At 36.9% G+C, this 17,026-nt stretch overlaps 2 protein-coding genes across 2 annotated transcripts; one reads left to right on the top strand and one right to left on the bottom strand.

Annotated features, from left to right (window-relative positions):
• Nucleotides 1-165: 165 nt before the first annotated feature.
• LOC135795982 (nuclear cap-binding protein subunit 2-like) lies at nucleotides 166-1,107 on the bottom strand. The gene is given in 4 exon segments (XM_065307834.1): nucleotides 166-281; nucleotides 284-447; nucleotides 510-715; nucleotides 776-1,107. Coding segments are annotated over 4 exon segments (465 nt in total). The 5' UTR covers nucleotides 836-1,107; the 3' UTR covers nucleotides 166-246.
• A 1,070-nt stretch (nucleotides 1,108-2,177) lies between these two features.
• LOC135795980 (X-linked interleukin-1 receptor accessory protein-like 2) lies at nucleotides 2,178-16,762 on the top strand. Its single transcript, XM_065307831.1, has 7 exons — nucleotides 2,178-2,609; nucleotides 11,584-11,765; nucleotides 13,793-13,888; nucleotides 14,939-15,041; nucleotides 15,279-15,409; nucleotides 15,486-15,791; nucleotides 15,859-16,762. Exons 1-7 carry the CDS (start codon nucleotides 2,392-2,394, stop codon nucleotides 16,227-16,229), a joined length of 1,407 nt encoding a protein of 468 aa, XP_065163903.1. The 5' UTR covers nucleotides 2,178-2,391; the 3' UTR covers nucleotides 16,230-16,762.
• Nucleotides 16,763-17,026: the final 264 nt, after the last annotated feature.

Genomic DNA, 17,026 nt, shown 5'->3' with positions numbered 1-17,026 from the left:
CAATATGAAAACGCGTGTAAAGTCAGCGAAACAAAGGCCGAACAGTTTAAGAAAAGTTTTACCAACTTGAGGAGAGGTATAAGAGTAAAAGACTAGAAACAGAGTTTGAAATGAATGCAAAAGATGAACAAGGCTGAATTCATGAAATATTAAGGGTTGAAAACGTTTTTACCATTAGGAATATATTTTAATACATAATTACTTAAAATGAGAGATGATTTTGTAAAAATTAGTGAATTTCTTGTTTTATCTTCCGAAATGTTGCTCTGTGGGGAGTTTTGGCCGATTATCTTGCCGTAGCCGCCTCGTCCACCATCATAATCAGTTCGGTATTCATCTCGGACTTGTCCGCCGGTTTTTCCACGTCCGTATTGTCTTCCTTCGACAAATCCTGCGTCCCAATCTGTTCGGACGATTCTGTCATCCAATCTTGTGCCATTAATGTATCTAAAATAATAATTTATTTATTTGTAGTCTGTGGAGATGTTAAATTAGATGTTTTTATTTACCTTAAGCAATTCTCAGCATCATGTCTTGTGTAGTATTCAACAAAACAAAACCACAGGGTGTTTTCTTGTCCCATGATAACTCTGCGAATATCGCCGCAACGTGAGAATAACTCGTAGATTTGTTCTTCAGTGGTGAAAAACGATAGGTTTCCCACGTAGAGAGTACATGATTGACGAAGTAATTTGTCTTGTTCAGCTCTACTTCCCTGTAGTATCAAAATATTCAATGTTTTTGATTATGTTTTTAGAATATTCAGTTTTCTTACCTTGAAGTGCTGATCTCTGTAGGAGCTGAGCTCCACGGATGGAGAACTCATGTGAGACATTGTTAATGCTGATTTGTATTTGTTATTTATAATAATTCGGTTGTAATCTTTCGCAAAATAACAATTCTAGACGCATCCACTTTAACCTTAAATATACTGTATGTGTGGTTGCCTATAGTTACACTATGATTCTAGAAATTTTATTTAAAATGATGTGCGTAAATAGTAAATAAGAAATATTTGGCGTGACCTAGCGATATCTCGGAATTACAAATCGATAGTCGATTGTCTGAGAACAACCCCGGCACCCTGAACAAATTCCGAGTAAAAATTATGCTACGACCGCCTTAATAAGAATTTTTAAATCGATATCGAATGCCTACTTTTACATTCAACGGTTTATTTGCATGCGCACATTAAAATGGAACTCGGAAATATCTGCATACACTTGTCATTGTATGTTAATACCGATGACGGCTTCGAATTGCATAAAAATTTCAACCTACCCTCTCATAAAATGTGTTTTATTGAATTCTGTACGGTACATAGTTATATTCAAAATTTGAAGTCATAAATTTCACGTTGTAAAAGTGGGACGGACCAAGGGATGAAATATTGAATCTTCCGGGAAATATAAATAAAATTAATATTTATAATTTATTAACTGACATAATACAAGAAAGTCAAAGAATAAATTAAATCGTATGCAATATGACACACACATTGTGGTGTTAAAAAAGTTGCCTACTAAAAAACATTCACACGTGATTCAAAATGGCTCCAAGTGAATTGTTTCGTTGCTAGTCACGGTAAGTAATTTCTCTATAAATTAATATATTTCGCACCGATGCGCTCATTAACATAACAATAGTATGAACCAGTTCAGTTGGCACTTCCCCGAATTCGATGCGCCACTCGGCCAGCACAAAACTGACAAAACAAATCGTAGCTTCTCATAACTTCAGGTAAAATATTCGCACGCAGCGCCGAATGAAATTCAGCAAATCATTTTCTTGACACTTCTCGACCCGAAGTCAAACGCGCCCGAAACTTTACGAGTGTCATTCACTTTATGATGATATTGTTTGGGAATTTATACGGTTCGGAAAAAGGGGCCGTCGGTCTATTGTGGCGCAAAGTCCCTCAAAATCAAATGCCAAAGCAATAGACTGCACACCCGGCGCGCGCAGAAACCCCAGAAATCCTACAGTGAGTGATGAACACATCAGTTACCATGCGCAGCGTATACTTCTACTTTTACTTCTCGTGCAACACCGGCTTCCCGGCTTCTGATAATCAACGGTTACCGCGAATTCTACCCATACTCATACACTACCTGCACGCCTGCGTGCACTCCCCTCCACTTTCCCGACCACACTCGACTAGATTCTCCGACGGCGCGTCAGTTTGAATTCGTCGTGCGTGCTGTGAGCATGTTAAAAATACTTTCACATTGCGATACCACGTGAACTTCTCAAGCGCGGCTTATCTGCATTCACAATCGATAAACAGATAAAACATGTGAAAGATATTTTTATTTTCTTAACAAAACAAGAAAATAACATTTTGTGAATTTTATAGTTGAAATTATTGCAAACAATTGAATTTGTAACAAAATGGCACGGACATTTTTATTATTATTACTAAAATTAGTGATCAGTGTGTGTCTGCTGAATGTTGTCGCTGCTATCGACGACGAGTGTAAACATAACACATTTAACGTGACTGGTAATCATATGCAGTTTATCAAGGAAGTAGCAAACGCTGAATTTGCCATCAACGGGATGTTCAAAGGGTTACATTGTTGCGCGAAGGGCTATCGTAGCATCGAATGGTAAGTGTGCAGATGAAACACATTGTATACATGATTTAAAAGTGCAATTTTCGGAATTTTACTCACGTCATGTTGCTGCTTGCTTTACCACTACCACTGCGTTTGTGTTTATTGCGTTATTGGAAACTACAAATGTAGACATTAGTCATCATCTCGGTTTTATGATGCTATTTTTATGTTTCCTGATTTATGAGTCTACGAAATATTAACTATGAAAAAAAACGTTGTAATGTTTTTTTTAACTTTCGCTTGCGGTGAGTACGTAGAATGTGCAATCACTTTGGTTTTCGCTATGTATTTATTTACAGTGGTTTGAAGTAATAAATTGTTTACGAAATCGTTAATCACTCATCGCGCGATGCATGGACGTGTTTCTGGAAACACGTTGCGAAATCAAATATCTAAGAAAAACGTATTTTACGTGGAGTACGACCGGAAATAGATGATCCATTTACACGTTAGGAAATACTAGGAAATTTTGCGTTTTATTTTCGTCGGCGTGGAAGTGTAATCAATTGTTTTATTGAATTTACTTGGTGACAGATAAATATCTTAGTTAAAATATTGATTTTTTAAGAATAATGGAGAAATTTGTAAATTTCTTGAAATTATGAGCTAGAATATTTTTTCAAAGACATGACATCGATGGTAATATTTGAAATATTGTTGTAATTATGATTCCAACATCCTACAAATTGCAATGCAAATTTCTATAACTTAAGCACGATTTTTCAGCTAATTTCTTGGGGTGCACGTTGCGTTACTACAAAATCATTTAAACATAACACAAGTGAATACAACTGAGCGACGCGGAATCCATATTTAGAATTCAGGAAATATTTACCGGTATTCATACTAGAGTAATTGAGTTTATATTCAGCTTACAAAAGATTAAATAGATGCAAATCCGCTTAAATGCTCAATATTTGGTTATATTTTGTTCCTCGATGTTACGACATCTTTATAAACTTCGTTATAAAGAGATTATACTACATTTTGCAATAATTCTGGCATTAAAGCTTGTTAAAAGTCTTTTTAACTACAAGAAATTAATGGAAAAAATAAAATTTCATGGTTTTCTTCAAAGATGCAGTAAATTGAGTACAAAAACAGAAATTTACTAAAGAAAATAATGTTTTTCTTTGTATTTTATGGATATTTTCGTTGAAATGGATTAAAATCCTTCCAAAAATGCCAAAAATCTTTAAAATAGATGAAATTACGAGAAATAATCTTGAATTTTTAGTTATAAACACTTTAGACAGATACAGATCCGTGTAAAATCTCAATATTTGATTATTTTTGTTCTTCTATGAAACTTTTCCTCGCTATAAGGAGACTTCGTGATATTTATAATGTTTTATTACATTACACAGTATTTTCCCTGTATATCCCTATGTAATCTATTGTTTTCAACTCTTGCTATGTAATATGGTACTATGACCTATGCCATATCGAATCTCCGCATATCCGATTGCGCTGCTATTAAAATTAAAACACCGCAAAACGAATCAAGCTCTCGTTGCAAATTAACACGCCCGCCCATGAACGCGAGAATACCCGTCCATACCCAATGCGCGTCCATAATACGAATTTAAATATAAACCGCGTGGCTGTAAGATGAGTAGGGCAGCAATTGTGATTGTAATTCAAGTAGTGGCGCATGACGAAATGCTCGACGCAGTTATTTGCACTTTTTTGCGCGGCCCCGGGGTGGCGGTAAGCCGAGACGATCGAAAGTGGGATTAGATTTAGTAGGTTGATGGAAATTGAACGCCACGTGACACCACACCGGCTCGTTTCGCCGAAAATTGAATCGATATTTTAATAAATATTCAATTGTGTTATTTTTGGGTGTAGAAAAATCATTAATATCAAGGTTATGTCTTACAAAATTACAAAAAAAATTCATAGAGGGCGTTGATGGTCATCAACACCAACATAACCATAAAATATTATTTTAATGTGATTTATTCAGCGGATATGTAAAAATTAGTATGCATCAAGAAGAATAATCTTGGAGGAAATCCATAGCTGTCAATTTTAATAATTTCTGTTTATTGTTTATGCATCGCAAAGACACTGATTGAATATTAATCTTCACGTGACTCGCACCGGTGATTAATATTTTCATTTTCTTCTCGGAACAAAATTAACGTCAAAACGAAGATTTTAATACTTTTAATGAACAATAAGTTGTCACTTAAGTATATTTATTGCGCACCAATTAAAGTCAACACACGCGTGTTACACGTAAATTAGTTTAATGATGTTTGGAAATGTGGCCGATATGTAATTACACGTGTAATTATTTAAATTACTCGTATTAGTTTATTACAAAGTTACTTATACCATGCGGTAGCATAAATAAATAATAATTTTTTATAACGCGCGGTAAGCTAAATTTAGATAAAATTGCCATGTGCCATGTGTGTGCGTATAAACAGAACGTTTCTTGGAATAATTCTCGTCGGATGATTGCAATATGGAGCACGGAGAGTGGTTGACGATTAAATCAATTAGTCAGCGAGCGAGCGGTTAGTTTAATGTTAGAAAATTCCACGAGCGCACGTAGACAATGCCGACGGGGACGAGAAAACGGTTCGGAACAAAAGACACCGGCGGCCATCGACGGGTAATACCGGAGTAATGGCGGTAATGACGATACTGCTATTATTTCTACACAAACACAAAATAAAAACACAAAAACTGTAATTTTAAGATGTTTTTACTTAACATTTGATAGAATTAAGAAATATTTATTTATATTGCGGTGACATTTAATAATTTTAATAATCTTGTGCAATATTTGTTTATTTTAATGGTGTTAATCACCCTGTATGCTTGTTTTACATGTTACATGTTACCACTTGTTGGTTTCGTTTGTAACCGGCGACTCGTCGCCGGATTTGCGTTCGTTCAGACATCTTAACATCCCATCTACGAATTCCTCGCTCAACCGCTGGATTATTCACATTCACAGTGGTTGTTGGTTTATTTCATTTTTTATTTCTTATTTTTACCTTTGTCGCCTCTGAAATTAAAACAAAAAACATTAAAATTTTACACAAAATTTTTAAGTAATTTTAGTGCAAAGTTGCATAAAACTACTATAAAATGATGTAATAATAATACTTGAATCATCCATGTCAGTTTATTCTTAGGTGAGTCACGTTTTACACTGTAATTAAACAAATAGTAAAAGGTATCGGTTGAAATATGGCCGCAAATGTAAATTTATAGAAATTCACTTCAACATGTTTCAGACTTGTAAAATTAAGTTAAAAACTTGTCGTTTCTTGTCCGTACACAAACACATTATGGTTTTATGTTTTGTTGTTCACATTTTGTGAGATGCACACCGTCGAGATTCCATTGAGGCTGATTCAGAGCTAGACGGTACCGAAAAATGCCGGATGACGTTATCGCCCAAAACCCGACCCGACAATAGTTGCCCAGGTTGAAAAAATAAACGCAAAACGAAAACACGTGTATAACACAAGCATAAAAATTAATTCGTTTTATATCTTGTTATATATAAGATGACGACGGGTTTCACGAGTTGTGATGGTTTTGCACCGCCCTGTATAATTATATGTGTGCTGCGCTAAACGTCGAAGCAGCGTCGTTAATTTTCGATCCTTTTATCGGATCCGTCCTACAAATTAATCTACGGCTGTATTTGTGGGCGCTATCCTGACCTGCACCGTTCAATTATAACTTTTGATGGCTTTCTACGAATTTTTGATCGCAGATAACGCGCATCCTTTCGTTTCGTAATTATCGATTTTACTAATTATTGGTAATTATCTGGTTGTAAAATAGAACATCAAAGGCGAATTGAATCATTCATGGAATTAGTTATTCAAGAAACGAGGACGTAGGTTTTACAATTTACAATACAGTTGGAATAATCTTGGAATTATTGTGCTTTAGTTCCGGGTTAACTACGTTGGCGAATGCTTGTTAGCTTAGGTAATTACAGGATGCGTCTGACAGGCTTGACCGGTGTTGTACAATCAGAGCGGCGAGGTAACTAGACTCATCTTGGGGAATTCGGAGAGATCTGTAATTACTTAGCACATTGTTTGAGCAAAATTTAGAATAGAACTTTTGGTAAAGTAGATAACTGTAAATATTTTTAATTGGGATTTTGATGAATTGTACTTTTTGAGAGTTTTAATTAGGTATTAATTATTTTTATTGAATTGTGAAGTTGGTAATACACTCGGGTGTTAATTTTGGTATTTGCTTTTAATTAACAAAAGCAAAACAAAAGCTATCTCTTGAAACAAGTCGGTAAAGTAGATAACTGTAATTTTTATGAACTTTACTTTTTGAGTTTTAAATTTTTAATTATTTTTATTGGATTGCGAAGTTATAAAAACACACCTTTGTGAATATTTGTTATTTGTATTCAATTAAGAACGAAACGGCATCACCTGCAGGAAGTCAGAACTTCTCCGCTTCCTGCGCGCAATATGGACACGTACCCACCCGGATTCCCGCGTCTCCGCGCGACGATGCATGATTGTTATCGGTTTATGGAAATAACACAAAACGGCAAGCGGCGCGGCGCGCGCGCACGCAAAACTTCCTGTGGCGTTCCGAGAAAAGAGTCTCATCAACCGATGTGCGCGCCGCCGCCGCCGGCCACACGCGGAATTTTGCGCCAATTTAATTACGCGACGAAACGTCTGTGCGTAACTGTTCTACCCACGCAGCGCACAACCGCGAAACTTCAAGCGCTTCAAGTGAATTTAATAACAACACATTCTCGGAAATTATCAGAATATATACACACACATATTTATACAGTATGCAAACTTTGATTTTGAATGATTTTGATGTGCACTTGACATTTTAACACACATTAACATTAAATTCATTTAAATGACTCAGCGATACAACCATACACGAATCAATTCGTTATCGTCACTAAACACTAGTCACTAGAATGAAACAACTTGTGAGAGTTGTGTTTTTTCTTCTTCTTTTATTAAACGATGCGCAACGGACACCTGTACTAAATAGATTCTAGTTAATATTTAACACTTCAATAGTTTTCAGGCCCACGCCGACTTCTATTACCAATTGTTCTAGGTTTGGGTGGATTCCGAGAATGATTACACTGCGATTGTACACAATGTGACTATTGTTTGATTACAGCCTTTGTGATGTAACAGAACACATTCGAACATCAATCGATTTTGATTTTTGCACAGCGCTATTTGACGCAGAGCTCAATTAACCAGTCGATTCCACTCGAATTGCGTGCATCGCCGCTGTGAATTTAACATCAAAGCGTTCGGGAATGCGCAGTCGGTGAATGGACAAATGCCAGGGGTGGGTTTCTCGGAAACACCTACCCTTGGCTGGAACAACACAGGGCGCCAAATGTTTCAAAGGAAAATATACTCTCGCGAGAGAATGAGAATGAGAATGAGAATTGAAGATGAAAATAGCAAATCGTGTGATAAAACTAAAGCTCCTACACGTGGGTACCGTCCAGGTCAGTTTATGTTGAATTGTTGACACATCTTCAAGGTGATATATAGGCACAAGGCGTGAGGGCTTATTTTAAGCTGTCAGGGAGACAGAGATCGTTATCGTTTTTATTTTTTTTACCTGAAAATTTCTTTCATTTTTTTTATTTTTTGAGTTTTTTTGTGTGTTAAATTTGCAAATTTGTACTTTTTTTAAGGACTTAACATGAAGAAATGTTCTTTGTCCGTAAACTTTCCGGTCGGTAAAAGCTTTGTCAGGATTTTCAAACAGAACGGAGCACACATCAAACACCAATCGTCAATATTTGTGCTTCCCTGAATGTTTAAATGGTTGGTTATATGTGTTGTTCAAGAGGGACTTGACAATAATCTGCTTAAATTTTTATTTTATATCAATCAACGTATTTCTCTCTGTGTCGGCTTCGCACAATATTATTTCCCACATTCTCACAATATCTACCGAGTAAACGAAGCACTTAACCGACCTACACACACGTTGATGTTGCGCCGCTTGAGAATAGAGTTTTTTGTCTTTGGCTTGCGCCGCTTTTGCCGCGGCGCATCGTTTTGTACATCTCCATGTCGCACAACACGCTTGTCGTATCCTTTTTCTACAAACACCGCAACGAGGAGGTATAGAGATGTCCCCATCGACCACCACTGCACCACAAACCAGTTCTCTCTCACTTCTCTCGCTCATTATTCTTCGGCAGCGCCGCGTAAAAATCCAGCAGTGCTAAAAATAAAAGGCGCACGCAAAAAGTCGGGCGGAGAATTTCATAAGAAGCGCAATTAACTCGCACTCGACTATTTTAATTACTCGCATTCGATTTGCCATTTTCGCAGAAGGGAAAGAAAAGCGCACTGCGTTGTTTTATCTGCGCAGCGCAGAAAAAACATAAAAAGTAAAATAAAACACTCCGCGCGCTAAAGAGTAAATCGTCGCTTGCTTCTTAGCGCTAATTAGTATCGTGCGAGACGAACTAACGACCGACAATAATTTGCTCGCGTGACTGCATGCAAAACAATTGTTGCAACATTTAGAAGGAACAAAATGTGTCTCTTGATGTATGAATGTAAAAAAAAGTCGGCGCAGTGGAATGCTGTTTCGACTGAGGATTCATGTTCATATCTCACACAATGATCTCGAAGCACTTCACTCCACTGGGAGGTCTTCGACGAAATATGTGAATATATGAATGTGTTTTATTCACATTGCACATTGCACTTCCGGTCGGTTATTTCTTCAATTATTACGGAAATAGAAACAATAGAATCGCATAAATACTAATTTTACATGTAATGTAAACAATGTATTTGCATATGTGTTGTTGAAAGTTAGTTTACACATTTTGTTGAGCAAGTCTCTTGCGAGCGCACGATTTAAAAGAAGCGAATGTAAAGTGTCTGGAGAACGCAGAAAACGAAACAAATACGCGCGCGAGCGCTATACAATTAGCGACATTTTTAATGGACGTACATGTGGAAAAGAGCAAGTGCGAATGCAAAAAGCGAGTGGGTAATTACCGCACGATTCCTGGAAGAGTGCGTTGCGTCGCACGTTTATTGCATCGGCGGCGTGTTCGTGTGTGTTCACACTGTGGCTACCGTATTTGCAATAAACTAAACTCATCGCGCATATTTTCGACATAGTTTCATTGCAAATTTCATGTTTAAACACTTTTTTACGGACTTATTTTGTTGGATAATATAGGAAACTTCATAGGAATTGATTCTAGAAGAGAAAAAGTTTTTATTTTTTATTTGCGGGCCAAAAAAGTTAAAATTTTGAATATATTTCGAGGTTTTTCTAGTTTTTTAAGTTCAAAAAGTGATAATATGTCGTTTTGCGCCATCTGTGTTCGAGTTTTGGTGCTAAAACTATGATAAAATCTCCAAAACAACTTTAATCCTTAATTTTACACCTTTTAAGTTTTATTTTTCCAACAAAAATTATTCTATATCCTACTTTAATAAATATTCTATAAAATTGGAAATTTTAATGAAAATTCATTCAGCCATTTTTGTGTAAACGAGTAACAAACAAACAACATTCACTTTTTTTAATCCTAGTGGATTGTAACTTGGTAACAAATCTCTGGATATTCTTTTTTGTCGGTAATTCATTTATAATAACAAATAAATGAAGAAAAACCCTGTTTTGCCCGTTGGTACACACTAACTAAAAGGTCAAAGGATGTGGTATTGTTAGGCTGAAACCGGACCGAGACAAACCTCGAACAAATTCAACGAATTAGAAAAACAAAAGCCTCCACCGTCCGCGTGTAATTTTCAACGCTCGAATGCAATACCTCAAAAGAATGTGCTTCGCGATCACTCGCCGCGTCCGCCATGTTCCTTACTCTTGGGAACAACACTAACAAGAGAAACACAACCGACCGGCCCGAACAAATGTTTACAATTTTACATGACGCTTCGTTTCGGCCGCTCGCGCGCTAAAACACTGGACATTACGTGCGTTTACACCCGTGCGTGTTAAAGCGTTAATTTTTCCTAGTGTGTGCGGCGCACCGGCCGCTTTTCCAGCGAACGCAAGTGTGCATTATTTCAGCATTTCGCTTGCTGCATTTGACTGCGCTTCGCATTTCGACATTCGCGGCACTGGCGACGGGAAGAACTGCTGCAATTTTACTTTGCCGCGTACGAGGAAACCATTAACGGCTTTGTTTATTTGTCATTTGTGTACGGGGCATAGGCGCTGTGTTTCGTGTCGCGGACACACTAATCGACGATTCTTCGAACACACATGCGTCGTCAACGACACGCAGAAAGATATGCATCATAATCGCATCAAAGCATCATCATCAACTAATTGAAATTGTTTTAAATAAATCATTACGTCATGTTGTGTTTATATTGGTATCGCATTCACAATCGCATTTGGGATGGGATTGTTACATCACTCAAATTAATTGCAATACAATTAGAGAAATTGTTTCGGCGTAAAGGTATTTTTACATTTTGCGACAAACACAATTATGAGTGGATCCATTAAATTTTGCATAAATGGAATTCAATAATCATAAAAAAACATTTGTTTTTCATAAAATCTCTAGTAGAGTTGGCCGAATATTTTTTATCAGCAGAACACTTAATATTTATTTTTGGATTAAAAGTTTTTATCTATAAAATTCTATTTAACTTGGAATTATATCAAAATTTGATTAAACTATAATCTAAAAATAGAAATGAGTAATTACGTTGATAAACTACAAACTAAATGTTTACTTTTATCAAATTTTATTTATTTTATCATCACGTGATTAAATTCTAGCGAATTTTACACATGTTTTGATATATTTTCATCTTTATCTTTATTTTGCTTCATATTTTAGCTGTTATCTAAATTTTTATATTTTGTTGAATTTTTTTTATATTTATTTTTATAAATCAACTAATTGATTGAATATTCTGTGTTATTTACGTGTGATTTATTTTATTTTCAGGTTGAAGGATAACCAACCATACCCATGGCAGTCAGCATCATCCGGCTTAATCCTGTACCCAGAAAGCGTTAACCAAACCATCTACACGCAACGCGTGACCCCCGAGGACGCCGGCAATTACACGTGCATCGTGCGCAACGACACCGACTACTACGTGCACACCATCACGCTAAAAGTATACGGTGAGTTGCTAAATTGCGCCTAACGAGGCACACTCGCGGCCAAAACGGTAGCCCATTGACAGCGACAGTATATTACGAATTATAAATATTCAAATTGTCGGCTTTTACAAATTACTCTGCGCCCGGCCGGCCCACTTATAAATATTCTGCGGAGATACACGAAGAAAGTGAATGAAAACATAAGTTTACGGTTTGCATTCGACGTAGGATTATTACAACTCTCGGGCTGCCTACTACCATTATTCGAACGCAGGCAATTTAATCTGAATGAAGTTTTGTTGATGCATTTTGACTTTATTTATTCCCCGGCTTCTATGCGGAGGGAGAAAGAGAAAATATTTAATGAAATTGCAAGCCGGAGTGTGTTTCCAACGACCACGCGTCATCAAATATGGCGTATCGTAAATGAAAGAACTTGCTTCGAGGTAACGCGTTCAAATTAGGTCGATAAAAGTCAATAAATTATTTATTTCAACCAGTTATTATCTGCTAACATCCGTAGACGGTGTTTTTTTAAAAATAATTTTTGAAAATAATTTGACGTGATTGAGGCCAATTGCATTTCAATTTGCCTGAAATATTAATCGGAAATTGCCTTGTTGTATTTTTCCCTTCGACGACTCTCGCCGCATGCATTTTCTACGAATTCGTTCAAAATTACATCGCTTTTGTTCTCCGGACAACAAACAATGCTGATTACGGCAAGAATTCAACGTAATCTAACCTCAATTTTGTTTGACGCGCTGGAAAAATGTCAATTGTCAACATGTTTGTAAATCTACATAACCTGTATAATCAAACATGACACGGCATTAATTTTCGTTTTAGCCTACGCATAAAATAGTTGATATGAGCACTCACGCATTGCCAGACATGTAAATTAAATATACAGGGGCAACATAACCACAAAATTACGCTCTTAGTGCATAGGGTTTGTGTTTTAAAGTGTTTTTTATTCCTGTGTCGAAACTATATGTAATAATTTATGAATGGAAATGGCATTTGCACGATGTGAAACTGGTCGGAACATATGCAAAACGTACAAATTACAGCCCCGCCAATGAATGACAATAGAGGTGGGCTTCGCGCTTTTGTTATGCATATAGAGTTTTTGCGTTGCACGCGAAGGCGCGCACAGCAGGTTGCGGCTCTTGCGCGCTGTAATTTGTTCCCAAAGAGCTTAAAACAACCGCCAGCCGTCATGCATGTGCGCCTTTTAAGTTGAATACATAATCAGTATATGATGTCGGTGCATTTGCTTAGCGTGCCGGACGTTTTGTCTCATAATTTTTGTCATCAAATTTATTAGAAATTGGTAGATAGACAATCACTGCTGGTTGTCTACGTTGTGATAGTAGTTATCCACTAAGGTTAAGTAAAAGTTTAACGATTTTCACTCGGGCACTTTGCGGTCGGGAAATAATTGGGGTAATTATAAACTCTGGGGCCATTATGTCAAAGGGAAACGGTAGCACTCAAGCCAGTCTGTTGTCGGGTGAATGGTGGCAGTTTGCGGTACCGGTGTACAATTCGCAGGCAATTAAACGATCGCAGAATTTAGTCTGAAATGAGTTTGTGGTCGCGACGCAATGACGAACGACTTTTGCGAGAAATTGAAAACATGCAAAAGGAAGCCGTGAAGAGAAAACGGCAATGATGATGATGATGATACGACGTTGTGCGGTTTTGTGCTACCAGGAATTTTGCAGTAAAACGTCCGCAGGCCTCCGCTGCTCGTGATTTTCGACGAGTCATTCAATAAGATCCTTCGGCGCCTTCCTGCAGATGCTCCGATTAATTGATACCACTCCTTGTAATCGTCTGCATTGTGTTTACTTTGAAGCGTTTTCAATCAGAAAAATGTACCACCAGCGATGATTTTTCCTAAAATAATGAATAATTTACATATTTATGCACAAAAATTAAAAAAAAGCTCAAAAAATATAAAAATAAATTTAAAAAATACAAAAAACATGTAAATATCCAATTAATTTGTTTGTGAATGATGTTTATTTATGTTTTTACAGATAAAGCACCCGATGAGCCACAATTGACGTACGTCTCAGAGGATACAGAAGTCAGCGTCGGTCATGATTTACGATTATTCTGCGAAGCTTTTGTCGGTAAGTGTTCGCGCACTGTTAGCGATAATTTTTTATATTCTAGTTTAATCTGTATTTAACTATTTGTTCGATATTTCTGACGCACGTCGATATTTTATTGCAATTTATTTACAAATGTACATCCACTCCATCGAGATATATGCGATGAAATAGTTCGGGGAAGCAATGCATTCGCAGTTTGTCATTTTGCACGGTATTCGTGTTCCATATTCAGAGAATCCGTAATTCGCTTTGTTAAAATTGTCATTTTACGGCGTGGAGTTCCTGTTTAATCGCGTTCCAGTTAATTAATTAAATTAATTCGGAAATTGTTTTAAAATAAACTAAAAATAAAATCATTTTTTGATTTATATAGAATTCTATTAAGACGAAAATAAAACCACTCGGGTGACTTGCATGAAAAATTAATTTCCTCTTCTTTTACGCTGTTTTTTCAAAAATTTCAACGTCGAGCTGCGTCATGTGCGTGATTCTCATAACCAGATTCTTTGATGTTCGACATTATTAATAGTGTGACATGGTCGATACTAGACGCAGATAAAAATTTCCATTGCATGCGCCCATCCCAGTCGTATTGCCATGCAGAACGCAATTTGGCATGTGGAAATTCCGATGAATCCAATCAATAATGCACAATACATCATCCGCGCGCACTCTTCGCGTACTTATGATAGACAGATAAATTGTTCAATCATCCACCAGACCAACCAGTGATTGATTGATTGCATCGCATTGTATACCATCCACGTTTTTAATTATACACACCCTATGATAGGAAATAGTCGGCGGAAAATTCAGTCCGGGGATTTGCGCGTGTGTGTGTTGGTTGGCAAGAGCTTTGATTATTTTCACGACTGGCAGAGACGTGCACAACATAAATGCAAAATGCGATTCTCGGTACTGCATTTGATGCGTCAATAATACTCGTGGCGCTCTTTACTCGCGAATATACGACGCAGAATACGTGTAACAATTGAAACAAAAAGGCTAAGAGCGTTTTCTAATGAATTTCACATTTGTTATTATTTATTATTTTTATTTTACCCACAGGTGCACTGGATCATCTCCCGGATGCATACAACGACGCATACTGGGCGAGAATTCTATCGAATGGCACCGAAGTTCGTGATAAACACACACAGAAAGTTTCCAGGTAAATTATTTTTGGCGTTGGCATAATATACAAGTTATGATACAGTTTTTTGTAATAATATTTCTTTTAAATATGAATTCTGCGAAAAGCTATTAAGTAACAAGTCGGGAACAGAATGTATTGAACGTTTTTGCACACTCATGACTCATTTTTACTCTGTACAACTAGGAATTTCCATTTCCATACAAATCTAGTTTGTTGAACTGTTATAACATATTGTTTGAATTATGCTTGCAGGGAAGATGAACAATGTGCTGGTGCGTTGTTGAATATCCAAGAGGTCACCGCCGACACCTTCGGGCGTTATGTATGCGTCATCAAGAAACCCGGCAAAGATATTCGCCAATATGTTCGTGTTACCGAAAGAGGTAATAGTCTTTTAATAGATTTAATGGATGGGTTTTTATTAATGCGGTGCTAATTGTGATGTTAATGTTTTTACAGCCTGTGTGGAGTATTTATCACCAAGTTCAACGTCGTTTACACATCTAGTCTTCTGGGCTTTGGTAACAATCGTCATGTTGTGCGTCACCAGTTTCGTGCTGTATAAACGATTCGGGTTGAAGTTGCGCGTAAAATTCAAGGATCGCTTTGGTAATTTGGAGCACAATGATGGGAAGAACGTTGATGTTTTGATTGCGTACACGGCGCCGGATAAGACTTTTACGTTGGAGACTTTATTGCCGACATTAGAGCGCACGTTTAATTACGCGTGTGAATCACATGAATTACCGAGGAATATTAGTTTATGTAAGTTGGTATGAAATTATTTTTTAAAGAGTTTTGTAATAATTTTGTTTTTTGTTTTTGATTACAGGGGCTCCTGATTTATTGGAAGCAGCAAAAAAGAGTCGACGTCTTGTCGCTGTGCTTTCCCCGGAATCCGTACAAGGACAATGGGACCCCCCGACGCTCTACGAGGCACTCAAACAACTCAACAGTCTGAATGCGCAATTCACGTGTGTTATGATGGCGGATGCGCCGAAGAACACGAACGAAACGAAAAACGATCTGGGTGAAACATTCGTTTCCTTGTTCAAGCAAATTGTGCACGTGCAATGGACGGGCGTCGAGCATAACGAGCAGTTTTGGCTGACGCTGCGTTTGTATCTGCCGCCGAAGCAGGTTTACTCCGATGAGGCGAGTAATGCAAAAAGACTGAATCGCACCGAGGACGAGCTCGTCTAACTCGGCACTACTTATTTAGTTCGATTTGATTTGATTGAAGCAGTATTCATTACATCCATCACAGATTTTTCTTCTAAAAACAAATGAATGTATTACTAGTTGTCGAATATGTTGTTAGTTGTAAGGCAACTTGATAAGGAATGCACTTGATGTGCATTTGGAATGCTTCGTTGGTCACGAGGCGTTACGGAAGGTGCTTTAATGATGATATTGCTTACTTTAATGTGAGAGATGTGAGGATGTTGGAACAGACGAGATTGTTACGCGCAGCGCGTCAACTTTTTTATACTACAATATGACTTATTGCGTTTTACGTTTAACCATTTTCTATATTCGTAAAATTGCCTCTTTTATTCATTTATTTGTTTTGTAAATATTTATTTTAGACGTACATATTATATAAATGCTCTTAAGGACGTACAATGTATTTAAAACGCGATTTTTTGTTACGACCAAGTTCTGATTTATGGTACTGACGTTGTTTTCATAATATATTTAATGAAAATGTCATAATAAATGTGAAATATGTGAAATTATTGTTTATATTCGAAAATAGCATCCGGTACATAGGAAATCTGTGTATTTTGGTTTTTAAAACAACTAAGCATGATAAATTGCAGTTTTCTGTTACCGACCTACTAGTTCGAGTCGTCACAATTAGATGGCGCCACGCGCGTCGTTCGTGACAATTTTCAAATCTGTTTTCACCTCAGTTTTGCGTTTGGTTTGTTTACATTTGGTTTGTTTTGTTATTCAGCTTGTTGCAATTTGCACTATGTTTTTTAAGTTTCTATTTG

Source organism: Atheta coriaria, unplaced genomic scaffold (genome assembly GCF_025399875.1).
Source record: "Atheta coriaria isolate IRGN ID8LTWV9N9 unplaced genomic scaffold, Caltech_Dcor_3.1 hic_scaffold_7_pilon, whole genome shotgun sequence".
NCBI lineage: Eukaryota > Metazoa > Arthropoda > Insecta > Coleoptera > Staphylinidae > Dalotia > Dalotia coriaria.
Note: the sequence above shows the minus strand (reverse complement) of the source record. Positions and strands in the feature narration are given on the sequence as shown.